Here is a 13,239-nt window from a genome sequence, read left to right as displayed (position 1 = left end):
AAACTAAAGTATGAGGCTCTCACTCTTTGAGAGCATGGCTAAATAATTCTATTCATCCATGTAGTGAGATTCAAAAAAAAAAAAAATTTCAATCCTTTCAGACTGCGAGATCCTCAGTGTTTAGGTTCTGATCTTTTTAATTGCTTGACGCACCTCTTGAGTCTTGAGTGCAGAGTACTTTCAAATTTGACTTGTCAGTACTACAAACTTGTTACAATGGCATAGTAGTTATGAAATGCTGTGGATGTTTACTTTTTTGCAAATATGCTGAGTTAAACAATAATGTCCTGTTTTGGTATATTTGTATCTGTGTCTGTTGCTCCCTAGGAACAAAAGAAAAATTTTCCTCCTGCTCTCAAAACCAAACCAAGTCAGCCAGCCCAGAACAGCTCAGTTCCAGATATTCTCAGCTGTATGCTGAAGGACACAACATCGGAGCACAAAGCTCACCTCTTTGACCTAAAATGCAAGATATGCACAGGTAAATAGAGAAAAAAATAGATTAGCTGCACATTACCTAGAAAAACATTATTGTCACTCATTATTGTTTTTTAGTTCCTCAGAAAAACATGCTCTCTTCCTCTAGGTCAGTTACCAGCTGAGGAGGAGGAACCTGTACAGAAAAAGGCCAAGATTTCTGATTCAAAAGATAAGCGTGAATATGGCCAGTCCTGCTATTCTAGCCTTGCACAGCCTTCATGGAGAGGCTGTGCAGGAGATGACTCCCCTCTACGGGCACCCCCTGACTCCCCTGACATGGATTCCCCAACATCGCCATTAATGGAACCTGCATCCAGCCTCACCATTGATTCCCCAGCCCTGTCCGTTGTGGAGTCTCCTACATCCCCAGTAATGGATTCTCCAGCCTCTCCTGTTTTAGAGTCTCCTGTCTCTCCTGTCATGGAGTCTCCTGCTTCCCCGACTCCAGACGCCCCTAAACCCAAGACAGGCACGAGAGCTTATACACCAGTTGTAATTCCTGCTGTCTCTACTGTAACCATCACAAGGCGTGACCCCCGCACTGCGGCAAGCAGGTCATCTGTTTTGCCCAGTGGCACCTCTGGTCCAGTGAATACAGCTCAGAGCCAATCATCCCTTTATACCCCTCTCAAAGACACTAGCCCTACCCCACCCTTGCCACCGCCTTCCTCACTGCCACAAACGTCAGTGTTACCGAAATCTATCTTAATGAAGCCATCCTCTTCAGCAGATCCCAGACTCTATGGTTCATCTTCAAGGTATTTAAAACAATGGAATTATTGTATGAAGCCCTCAAGAACACACGTTGCATTACAATTACTACATGATTATTATTGTGTCATTGTTTGATTTTTCAGGACTGTCGTGTCCCATTCCCCACCTGATGGTGAAACTGCCCAGTTTCTGGCTAAGCAAGAGATTTTCTGGAAAGGCTTCCTAAACATGCTCAATGTGGCCAAATTTGTCACCAAGGGATATTTGGTGTCAGGATCAGCTGAAAATCTTAAAGCGGTATTGCATTGACCAAAATTGCATTTTAACATAATCTTTTTAAGAGGAGAATGATAAAGTATGGTTAGACCTAAGTTGCCAAACACCTGAGTAACATTATCTCTTGTGCTCAGGACCTTCCTGACACTATACAAATTGGAGGAAGGATCATGCCTCAAACTGTGTGGGAGTATGTTGCAAGACTGAAGACCTCTGTTAACAAGGCAAGCAGTATATATTGCTCTTTATGTCTCTCACATCAATATTTTAAAATGCTAAGATTGTAAACATATTCATTATTTTTTGTTCCTCAGGAACTGTGTGTGATCCGGTTTCACCCTGCAACAGAGGAAGAAGAGGTAGCATATGTCTCCCTGTTTTCCTACTTCAGCAGCAGAGGACGTTTTGGTGTGGTGGCCAATAGCAGCCGTTGTATCAAGGACATATACCTTGTTCCACTGAGTGCAAAAGAAGCTATCCCGTCTATATTGGAACCTCTTGAGGGACCAGGTGTGGCAGAGTTTTGACTTTCATTTATCAATACACAAAATCTGATGTAAACAGTCTCTTGCATTATTTGACTAGGGTGAGTGCATATGTTCAAACCTGGTTTGGACATCAGGAGAAAGACATGTAAATTATCACTGTGTTGTAATGGCATAATCCTCTACCAAATGGATGTGCACGCTTCACTTTAGCACATCAGTCAGAACATTACTCAATATGGGCTACTTTGTGGATATAAAGTAAGGTCAGATATTGAATGATGGTCAAGTCTTCCCATATCTCTGTGGGGTTTTGTGAACATAGTAAAAGATGAATAGTCTTCCTTAGGCCTGTTACAATACTACTACTACTAGTAGTACTAGTACTACTATGATGATAATAATAATAACAATAATAATAATAATAGTAATAATAATAATAATAATGCTTTAAAATAAGGTAAAAATAAATAAATAAATAAAATAAAAACACTTGGTTTGAAGATCTGCATAAAATAACCATATCAGAAGCAAGATGTTCATACCTAAGGCTGACTAGTTCAAACAGGAAGAACTCTTAAATTAATAATTTAAGAGTTGTGCAATTAGAGGACAAAAGTTCATGGGAAGACATAGAAAATTGCAATATTTCCCTTCCGTTGCACAGAAAACAAATTAAGGCAGGTTAATATACTTAACAGACTGTATCATACCCTATATCAGCTATTTAAAAATGGCAATAAGGGATGCCAGTGCTTGTATAAAATGTGGTGATGCTGAAAGAACTCTGGTCCACATGTTATGGGACAGCAGTAAAATGAAGGATCTGTGGTTTGATATAACTACGTGGGCAATGTTACACACTAATATAACTACCACTCACGACAATCATGGAAACTGGGAGATTTGCATAGCTTCAGCAGAGTATCTTCAAAGAGTAAAAATATATTTCTGTCATTATATATGGTCACAAAGACAGTCATTATGAATAACTATCTCTTTGCATTCACCTACTCAGAAAGAATGGATCACTGAGGCTATGGAAAAGATAAAGGTGGAAAAGATACCTTTTATTTTACACAATAATAACGCAGAATACGCTGAAACATGGGTGTTTGTTGAAACATATTAAATGACTATGAAAAATATGGAAATTTCTCTTTTTTAGACTGTCTCCTTTTTTGTCAGTGCTTTATCATGGCATTGTATTTGAGTGTGAACAGTAAGATGAAAGAAGGGGATGTTTCAAGTAGCAATAATGTTTAGAACTGGTATTGTTTGAGGGAACCTTTTCAGTAGGGTTGGATTAGATTTACAACTTGTTTTAGCAGGGAGCTCAAAATGCACAACTCTGTTTTTTTTTTTTTTTTTTGTTGTTTTTTTTTCATTGTTTGTGAGCTTGTTTGTTTGCTTGTGTGTCTGAATTGTACTAAAAAAGGAGAAAGGGTTAGGCTATGCTTTTTTTTTCATAATGACAAAATGACAATGTAGCACTTACGATTAGGGTAACAAGACAGAACCTGTCCTCATTATTTAATTAAGATAACCTCTAAATATGTTTTATCTTCCTTTTCTTTACTGTATAGGGCTTGAAAAGAACCGACCCAATCTTCTTCTGGGACTGGCAATTACACAAAAACCAAAACGTCTAGGAAACTTCCAACAAGAAATTGAGGAGAAGAGACCCAAAGTCCATATGACCAAAGACCCCATGTGGATCCCAAAACCTCCAGCCCTGTATGGCTCTGACAAACTGGAGATATTCCAACCCTATAATCCAGAGACCCCTGTCAGCACCACCCCACCTGGTTCCCCTCCTTGCACGGGTTCACCATCAGACTCATCTTCCTCTGGCTCAGTTACCATACCACCTCTGTTGACTTCCCTCAGAGCGACCCCTCCTGTCTCTGTGTCAACCTCTGTTACTGCCACTCAGTCCACCTCAAATACCCTCTCTGACAAAAATGTTGATACCGCATCTAGCAATCACACTCCCCTTCAGACGATCCTGAAGACTTTGTTTGGGAACAAGCCATCCGACTCTGCCATTGCCATTGAGGAAAACACTGCAACAACTACAGTAGGTGCTATGAAGGTCCCAGTGCCCCCTCAAGTGTCTGGCCCAATGGTGGATCCCATAGTCCAACAGTATGGACAGAAATCCAAAGTCAAAAAGATAGAGGAGGAGGAAAATGAGTTTGACCGACCATATGACCCAGAGGAGGAGTACGATCCAGCAATGGGATATGGAATGGTTGTCCCACATAGAATAGAAAAAGTGAAAACAGATGGCCCTGCACCCTCAACTTTTGGTGAAGATGATGTGGCCTATGATCCTGAAGATGAGACTATCTTTGAAGATATGCAAAATGAGATGGATGTACAAAAGACCTCTGGTCCTGCCCAAACTTTAGTTCCTACACCATGCCCTGTCCCAAATAACACAGGGACTGTAACACCAGTTTCCACTTCAACCACAGTACAAGCTTCCACCTCAGCCCCAGTCCTGCAAAACCTCCCTACAGGTACTGTGGTTATCTCAGCTGCAACATTGACTGAACAGCAACGGATGCTTGAGGAGCTCAATAAGCAGATTGAAGAGCAAAAACGTCAGTTGAAAGAGCAGGAAGAGGCACTGCGTCAACAGAGAGAGGCCGTGGGAATGTTCATGGCTCATTTTTCTGTTTCTGATTCACTGATGTCTCCCCCAGCAAAATCTTTGCCTCCAAGTCAGGCCTTGTCTCTGCAGCATGACACAAATCAGTCAGAGCCAAAGCCTTCAGAACCAACAGACAAGACCAATGACCCTACACAATCTTTGAACAATGAAAGTGCGAATTCAGAAACTGTCAAGACAGAAAATGCAACTACAGATCCATCTTTGGAAAATGACACAGCTGTTGTTACAAAGCAAAATGAAACACAGAAAAATGCGAAGGAAAGTGACAAGTACTCCTCTGCTGGAGAGATTGAAGACTCTGATGTGGCCTACGATCCAGAGGATGAATCACTCTTCAATGAAATGCAAGAGGATGTATTTCAAGGGGGAAGTATGAAGATTCGTGGCTCATCATTGTCTAGAGTAGGGCATGGTGCCTCACATAAGGGTACTTCATACCATGGCAGGAGGCGCAGGCAGTCGCCGAAGAGGCGGAGTCATCGAGAAAGGGACCGCCACAGAAGCCCCTCAAGAAGGTCCCAGCGACGCTCTCCTTCCCACTCCCGAAGGCGGAAGGAAAGGGATAGACACAGAAGAAGTGAAAGGGACAGATCACGACACAGATCAAGAGATCAGTCTGAACGGCAGGCGCGCCATCGTAGGGATCATTCCTCACGTCGTCATTCTCATGGACATAAAAGATCTCCATCATCCCCCACAAGAAGAGATACTCACTCCTTTTCTCCAGGACAGCAAAGGGTGCCTTCTCCGCAAATTGCTGAGGAATCAAAATATTCAGAAGTTCTCAGTAATACACCACTAGACTCTGCCCTTGAACCCGCTGCAGAGAGTGACACCTCATCATACACCCCTGTTACAATCAAAAATGACCCTGATGGACCCAATTCAAAATGTAACCTTGTTGAGTTTGCAACTCCACAACAAAGACTTGACAAAGACTCTTCTCCAGTTCCACATGAACATCTAGCTAATGTTAAGGTTGAGCATGAAGACCTGCCAAAATCCTTGGAGCCTCAAAAACATTCACTCACTGATCATCACAACACAGACAGTGGCCCTCAACAAGAGTCTATGCCCTCTCAGCAAGATTTCATGTTCAAAGACAAAATTGAAAGTACAATTCCTTTAAGAGAAATTGATCCCCCTATTCGAGATTCTCCTCAGAGCCCTGATCCAGAGCCACAATTTATGAAGCCTAGTAACATAAAAATGAGGGACTCAGATCAGGCAGAGGAAACCAAAGATCCTGGGCCAGATATCAGTGCTTCAGCACCACATGTGAGTGAAATTGGTTGTCTGTTTACTGGAGGTCAAGCAACAATAGCTGGTATGAAATGGCCTGGCATTGGAGGGCCAGTTTCAGTTATGGGAAGCCCAGATATTATAGCTCCAGGTTTCAGAGATATGAAAGGTGTAGACAAGCAAATGGAAATGAGAGCTCCTGAAGAATTAGATCAAGGTTTAAGACAATCATGTTTAGGCACAGGCCGTGATAACAGGGGCACAGGACAAGATCCAAGAAGCCAAGGTTCAGAGATGAGAGTACCCAACCAAGATGTTGAAGCCCCTGGGAAGAAAAGTGATAGCTCAGATAGGAAAGGCTCAGATGCAGACATAAACAGTCAAGGTATGAGAGGCCCAGGAACAAATATGAGAGGCTCTGGAATGAAGGCAACAGGACCAGATATGAGTGGTCTAGGGAGGAGGATCACTGGACCTGACTTGACAGGCCCAAGAATTAGAAGTCCAGGACCTGATATCAGAGAACCAGGAATTGGGGGCCAGGGACCATATATCATAGGGCCAGGAAAAAAGGTTCCACATCAAGATATGAGAGGCCCACACATGCAAAATGTAAAACCAGACAGCTGGGGTCTTAGGTTAGACATTAGAGCCCCAGACATTCAAGATCAAAATCCAGATAGAATAGGAGCAGGACCAGTGATGAGTTGCACTGGGTTGACAGGTTCAGAACCAGCTCTGGGAGGCCCAGGCACACAAGGTGTAAATCTTGAAATAAATGATCCCAGCCTTAGTATGAGACACCAAGAGCAAGGACAAAGACATGCTCTGGCTGCTACATATTCACATATGAGAGGATCAGACCTACAGAATGAGTGGAAAGCTCCAGGCATAAATAATGCACAGTGTCAAACCAATAGAGATTCCAGGCTAGGTACGAGGGGTCCTTGGTCAGGTAATACAGAGCCTGACATTAGGGCTCCAGAAATTAGTGGTCCTAGACCCGATATGAATCATCCAAGTCAAGGGATGTGTCGTGTCTTGAGTGAGAAGAGAGGCCTAGACCCTAGTTGTCCACAGCCAGGTCCAATGGGCTTAAGGTCAGATGTAAACAGACCAGAGGTAGAAATCCCACATTACAGACCGGGTGTCATGGAGGAAGGGAGAGGTACATCTTTTAGGGGTCCACAGACAGAAGGTAGGGTGCCAAATTCAAACCAGACAGACATGATGGATTTCAGACCACATATGACAGATGGAAGATGTTCTGGTTTAGGTGATGCAGGTGCAGATGTAAGAGATCGAGGATCGGTTTTTGCAGGTCGTGGTCGTGGTCGTGGTAGAGGTCGAGGCAGAGGCCGAGGCCGTGGTTGGGCTATCAGGGAGCACAGTCTTGAGGTTGTTAGAGGTGAGAATCTGGATATTGGTGATCCAGGATCAGACATGAGAAGTCATGGTGCAGATGGGAGAAATCAGAATCAAAACTTCAGATGTCCAAGTCCAGATAAGAGTGGAACAGGAATAAACATTCCAGGCCCAGGTGAAAGCTTAGGTGGTCCAAGGCCAGATATGAGGGGTCCAGGGTTAGATTTGAGAAGCCAGAATCCAGATATGGACACAAGACAAAATAGGAGGGGTCCAAGTTTCAGAGTTTCAGATGGAAGAGGCCCGAGTCCAGATGGAAGGAGAAGGAGTCCAGGGCGAGGTTTAGGTATTAGGATACCAGGGCCAAATGTAAGTGATGAAAGGCCCAGTGTTTCAGGTGCAAGCCAAGATTTGAGAGAACCTGGACAACAGGTTAGTGAGCCACAAACGGATATCCGAGGTGAATGGAGTGGGCATTTGCCAAACACGAGACAATCAGAAATGATGCATGAATTTAGAGGGCCAGATATGCGAGGGGCAAGTTACAGGGTGCCTCATCAAAATAGGGGTGATATAAGTGGCCCACTTGCAAGGGTAGAAAGGAGCGGACCACATGCAAGGAGCTCAGGGCAAGACATTGGACGAACATGTCCTGATTTTGGGAGTGCAGACATGGAAGGGCCAAATATGCAGGGTCCATTGTTAGATATGAGGAATGAACAAATAGTTCATGAAGGTCGAGGCCCCAATACAGATGTGAGAAATCCAGACTGGAGGAGACAGGGGCCAAATGTTTGTGGTCCTGATAGGGAGGCTGAATGGAGAGAACCACACCTTATGGGTCCAGAAATTAGGAGTCAAAATAGAGGTTTCAGCCCACACATGAGTGATGAATGGAGAGGGCCTGATAGGAAAGGATCAGGGCCAGGTATGCAGGATGAATGGAGAGACCATGGGCCTGATAGAAGAGGACCTGGAGGTGCAGACTTCAGGGGACCAGGAGGTCCAGACTTTAGGGGACCAGGGCCTGACAGAAGAGGACCAGGAGATCCTAACATAAGGGGTCTGGGGCCTGAAAGGCCAGGCCCTAGTATGGAGGGTCCAGGGCTTGACAGAAAAGGACACGTAGGCCCAAACATCAGGGGACCAGGTCTCGAAAAGTCAGGTCCAACTATGAGAGGTCTGGGACCTGAAAGGAGAGGACCAGGGGGTCCAGACTTCAGGGCACCTGGGCCTGAAAGGAGAGGTCCAGGAGGTCCAGACTTCAGGGATTCAGGTCCTGAATGGAGAAGTACAGGTTTTGAGGATCCAGGACCTGGCCCAAGAGGACCAGAAGGTCCAAACATGAGGGGACTGGGCCCTGAACAGGGACATCCATGCATGGAGGGCCCAGGTCCTGATAGGAGAGCTCCAGGAGGCCCAGACTTCAGTGGTCCAGGGCCTGAGTGGAGAGGTCCAGGTATGGAGGGTCCGGGACCTGACCCAAGAGGACCAGAAGGTCCAAACATGAGGGGACTGGGGCCTGAACAGGGACATCCATGTATGGAGGGCCCAGGGCCTGATAGGAGAGGTCCAGGAGGTCCAGAATTCAGGGGTCCAGGGCGTGAATGGAGAGGTCCAGGTATGGAGGGCCCAGGGCCTGATACAAGAGGACGAGGTTGTCCAAGCATGAGGGGACTGGGATCTGAAAGGAGAGGTCCTAATATAATGGGCCCAGGGCCTGATAGGATTGGACCAGGAGGTCCAGACATCCGGCGACCAGGGCCTGATCACAGGCATCCAGGCATGGAAGGCCCAGGGCCTGAATGGAGAGGTCCAGAAGGTCCATATGTAAGAGGGCCTGGGTCTGATAAGAGAGGTCCAGATATGGAGGGCCCAGGACCTGAAAGGATAGGACCAGGAGTTCCTGATGTCAGAGGGCCTGGGCCTGAACAGAGACATCCAGACGACAGGAGAGGTCCACACTTAAGGGGACCAGGAGCTGAAAGGAGAGGTCCAATTATGGAGGCTCCATGGTCTGACAGGAGAGATCCAGACTTCAGGGGGCCTGGCCCTGAAAGGAGAGTTCCAGATATGGAGAGCCCAGGGCCTGAAAGGAAAGGTCCAGACTTCAGGGGACCAGGGCCTGAAAGGAGAGGTCCAGATGCTGATGGCCGAGGGCCTGACAGGAGAGGACCAGGCGGCCGCGACTTTAGAGGACTTGGGCCTGAAAGGAGAAGTTCAGGCATGGAGGGCCCAGGTCCTGACAGGAGAGAACAGGGAGGTCAAGATTTCAGGGGACCGGGGCCTGAAAGGAGAAGACCAGCTATTGAGGGCCCAGGGCCTGACTGGAGAGAATCAGAGGGTCCAGACTTTCGAGGCCCAGGCATCAGGAAAGGTCCAAATGCAGAAGGCCCTAGACATGATAGAAGAGGCCCTAGAGATGAATGGGAAAGGGAAGACATTAGTGGGCCTGGGACTTTTCAGGAAGGCCCAGATATGGAGGACCCAGGACTTGACAGGAGAGGTCCAAGAAAAAGGGGAGCAAGACTAAATAGAAGAGATGCAGGCTCAAGACCACCAGGGCAAGATATGAGCAGTGTAAATAGGGAAGACGAATGGAGAGGGCCAGGCGTCCAGGCCTCTGGACCTGACAGTAGAGGTACAAACATGGAGGAAGTGTGGCCTGATAGAAGAGGGTCAAATATGGAAGACCAGCGGCCTGAAAGAAGAGGCCCAGGAGATGAATGGAGAGGGCCTGGTAGGAGAGGTCCAGTAAATGAGTGGAGAGGGCCTGAAAGAGGGGGGGCTGAGACAGATAGAATGGGCCCAGGACCAGATTTTAGAGGGCAAAGAGATCCAGACATGAGAGGACCAGGGCCAGATATGAAAGGTCCAAATATGGGGGATGATTGGAGACAGCCAGACTTCAGGGATGTAGGATCAAACAGAAGAGGCCCATGCATGGAAGAATCAGAATCAGAACACAGAGGGCCAGGCATGCGGGGTGATTGGAGAGGGCCTGACATAAATCGCCAGGGCCCAGATAACAGAGGTTTTGGGCCAGGTTTCAAGGGGGACATGAGAGGTCCAAACATGGAAGTACCTGGACCTGATAGACGAGGTCCAAGAGGACCAGACTTCAGAAGCCCAGGGCCTGAAAGCAGAAATCCAAACACTGAAGGCCCAAGGCCTGATAGGAGAGGTTCATGTGTACGAGATGAATGGAGTGGGTCAGATAGTAGAGGACCTGGATTTGATAAAAAAGGTTCAGAGTTTAGGGGGCCAGGACCTCTAAGGCGGGGTCTAGGTGTGGAAAGCTCAGGAATAGGAAGGCAAGGGCCAGAACAAGACTTCAGGCGGGAAAGAAGAGGTCCGGATATGGTCGGACCAGGGCCTGATGGAAAAGCTTCACAGGTGCATGATGAATGGAGAGGGCAAGATTTAAGTGTGTCAGCACCTGAAAGACAAGTCTCAGATAGAAGAGGACCTGGGCCTGAGAGGTGGAGTCTAAACACTGAAAGCGCTAGGTCTGACAGGAGAGGGCCACATACGGGTTATGGGCTGGACACAATGGAACCTGAACCAGGCCTCAAGGATAACATGCAAGGGTCTGATATGAGGGGTGCAGGATCACACAACAGGGGGCCGAACATGAGGGGGAGGGAACCAGGGCTGAGAGGTCAACTAGATAAAGAAGGAAGAGGCCTGGATTTAAGGCAGTTAGATATGTTACCATCATCTCAAATGAATAGTCCAAGGATGCTTTTGCACAATCAAGGTACTTTAGAGACTCAGAGGGTTCAACATGCACCAAGATTCCAAGGTCCTAGTCATCTATTCTGCAGGCCCATGGGTCCAGCTCCAGACAGTGGAGGGCAGTCATCCCTTCGCTTTGACAGCCCACAGAATCAGCCAACAGTAAGACCACAGAAACATAGAGCTCCTTTGCTCCCCACTCCAACAGAAGGTCTCATTCGCTTTCCAAATCGTATAATCAGCAGCCCTGATGCCTTCAAGAAACAACAAACTAGTAACACTACAGACTGTCATGGAAGGGAGTGGAATAGAGGTAGACCAGTGAGAGACCAAAGGGGACTGGACAGAGAAATGGAGAGACAGGAGCAAGAGCGAAGCAGTGTTGGAGCCATGAACACACCTGTAGGCACCAGCAAAGTATGTGGAGAAGAGAAGGAGGGCAATGAAACTGGTAAAAATAGGTTTCATGGTGCATTTGAACAAACTAAAACCAATCCAAGTATGGACTGTGATGGAAATAAAACAAGAGATGAGAAGCCACGGGAGAAACATGCTATAAATGACAACACAGACACCCCTCAGGGCAGTAAGGTGTCTGCTTGACTGAGAGACTAAACATGCAGATATGCTATGGCATTTCAGAGAAATACCACTGCACTACACACTGAATGTATTTTGTGTAAATAGTCCAAGTCTGATTTAGGTTTCATTTTTGACAACAAACAAAGCCATGCAGAAGATCAGACTTTCTGTATCATGGAGATTGTTATAAATGTGTTTCAGTTCATTATGTTCTGGCTTGTGTTGTTTTATACAAGATAGATTGTTTTATTTCTGTTATTGATAATGAATGAATCGCTCTTCAGCATCATGTATCACGGTTTCTGTGTTGTAAATACAAATCAATATTTCAAGTCAAAAATGTTTGTACAGTACAGTATTTTTTTTTTCTAAATACAGCCATGGTGTTGTTAGTACAGTAGCCTTGATCTGGCTTATATGTTCAGCTGTCTGCTCATACATAATGGCTTTTTTCAGTGTTCTTTTAGAAAGCGAGAAGTCAATAAACTGAGAAAGAAACCTTTTAGATGTGCCTGATTTCATTTTGTGAAGAAGATGTTGTGATTGATTTTCACAGTGAGGAAAATACTCAAATTTGTTACTTAGGAGAACCCAAATCTAGAAATAAGACAAGAGTGGTTCATTAATGTCAAGAGAGACAAATCCCAGATTCTATTTTTTCCCCCTAAATTTAAGGACACATAATCACATCATTTTTACACATTATCATAATACCATTGTAATTTTATGGGATATGGGAATTATGGTCATACCTTTTAATGCAACACAGAACCTTCATCAAACATTCTGTAAATTTCAATCATCCAAATTATTATCAGGTTTTGTGTTTCAATGACATCAATTAGAATTTTCTTCTTTTTTCTTTTTTTTCTTTGTTAAATGGTTAAAAGTCAGATATAGGCTACAGTATGTGTGTGAGTTACATTTTAGGGTGGATTTTAACTTGGAATGAAAACCTCTGCTAAAATACTCAAAAGAATGTGCAGTACTAGCAAAAACAAATTCACTTTGTGAACAGTAGCACTGCAAGTTGTGAAGCAGAAAAATCCCCTGTATATTTAAGAAACACCCACAATTGGTATTTGCCTTTGCGTTGCATTTTTCCCTATGGTTTTATTTGTTTGTAAATTAATTGCTAAGTAGAAATATATTTTTTTAATATAATAAAATACATACATTTAATAATAATAAGATAATAAAATACATTTAATACATGCTGATATGCAGTGATATGCATGATATGGTGATATATGATGGTGCAGCGAGAGTAATAAAAATGAAGGGCAACTTGCTCCCTGCTGGTTCTGTTCATTTACTCCCAGTGGCCGCTTTAATTGATACACCTACACAATCTAATACATTCCAATACAAAGTTTATTTTTTATGACACCTAAAATGCTCAGCATTGAGCTCATAGTTGGTGGTGCTGTTGTACTGGACTGCGTTTTACAGACAGGTGTTTCTACTATTCTGTCCCCCTCATGTATATAAAATAAGAAGGACAAAAAAAATAGAAACACCTCTAAATATAGTGTAGTCCAATACAAGACCTCTGCAAACTACAACCTAAATAATTAACAAATAATTGAATTTGCACTCTCCACAACGTCAACAAAAACTGAACATTATAAACTTTCTTAAAAGGTAGAATTTATGACAGAGCTTATTAAGTGACCA

At 44.7% G+C, this 13,239-nt stretch overlaps 1 protein-coding gene across 5 annotated transcripts in view; it reads left to right on the top strand.

Moving 5' to 3' along the window:
- Nucleotides 1-12,067, top strand: part of LOC115362673 (uncharacterized) — a 37,365-nt gene extending 25,298 nt beyond the window's left edge. For 3 of the 5 annotated variants that reach the window (XM_030056701.1, XM_030056699.1, XM_030056700.1), the window contains exons 12-17: nt 328-481; nt 587-1,238; nt 1,338-1,491; nt 1,605-1,694; nt 1,785-1,980; nt 3,542-12,067. In XM_030056701.1, coding sequence (XP_029912561.1) covers nt 328-481; nt 587-1,238; nt 1,338-1,491; nt 1,605-1,694; nt 1,785-1,980; nt 3,542-11,583 — 9,288 coding nt within the window. In that variant the 3' untranslated portion in view covers nt 11,584-12,067. The remainder of the gene's footprint in view (nt 1-327; nt 482-586; nt 1,239-1,337; nt 1,492-1,604; nt 1,695-1,784; nt 1,981-3,541) is intronic. The other 2 variants (XM_030056702.1, XM_030056703.1) reach the window with 2 other exon arrangements.
- The last annotated feature ends 1,172 nt before the right edge of the window (nt 12,068-13,239 follow it).

The sequence above is a fragment of the Myripristis murdjan genome, chromosome 7 (assembly GCF_902150065.1).
Source record: "Myripristis murdjan chromosome 7, fMyrMur1.1, whole genome shotgun sequence".
NCBI lineage: Eukaryota > Metazoa > Chordata > Actinopteri > Holocentriformes > Holocentridae > Myripristis > Myripristis murdjan.
Note: the sequence above shows the minus strand (reverse complement) of the source record. Positions and strands in the feature narration are given on the sequence as shown.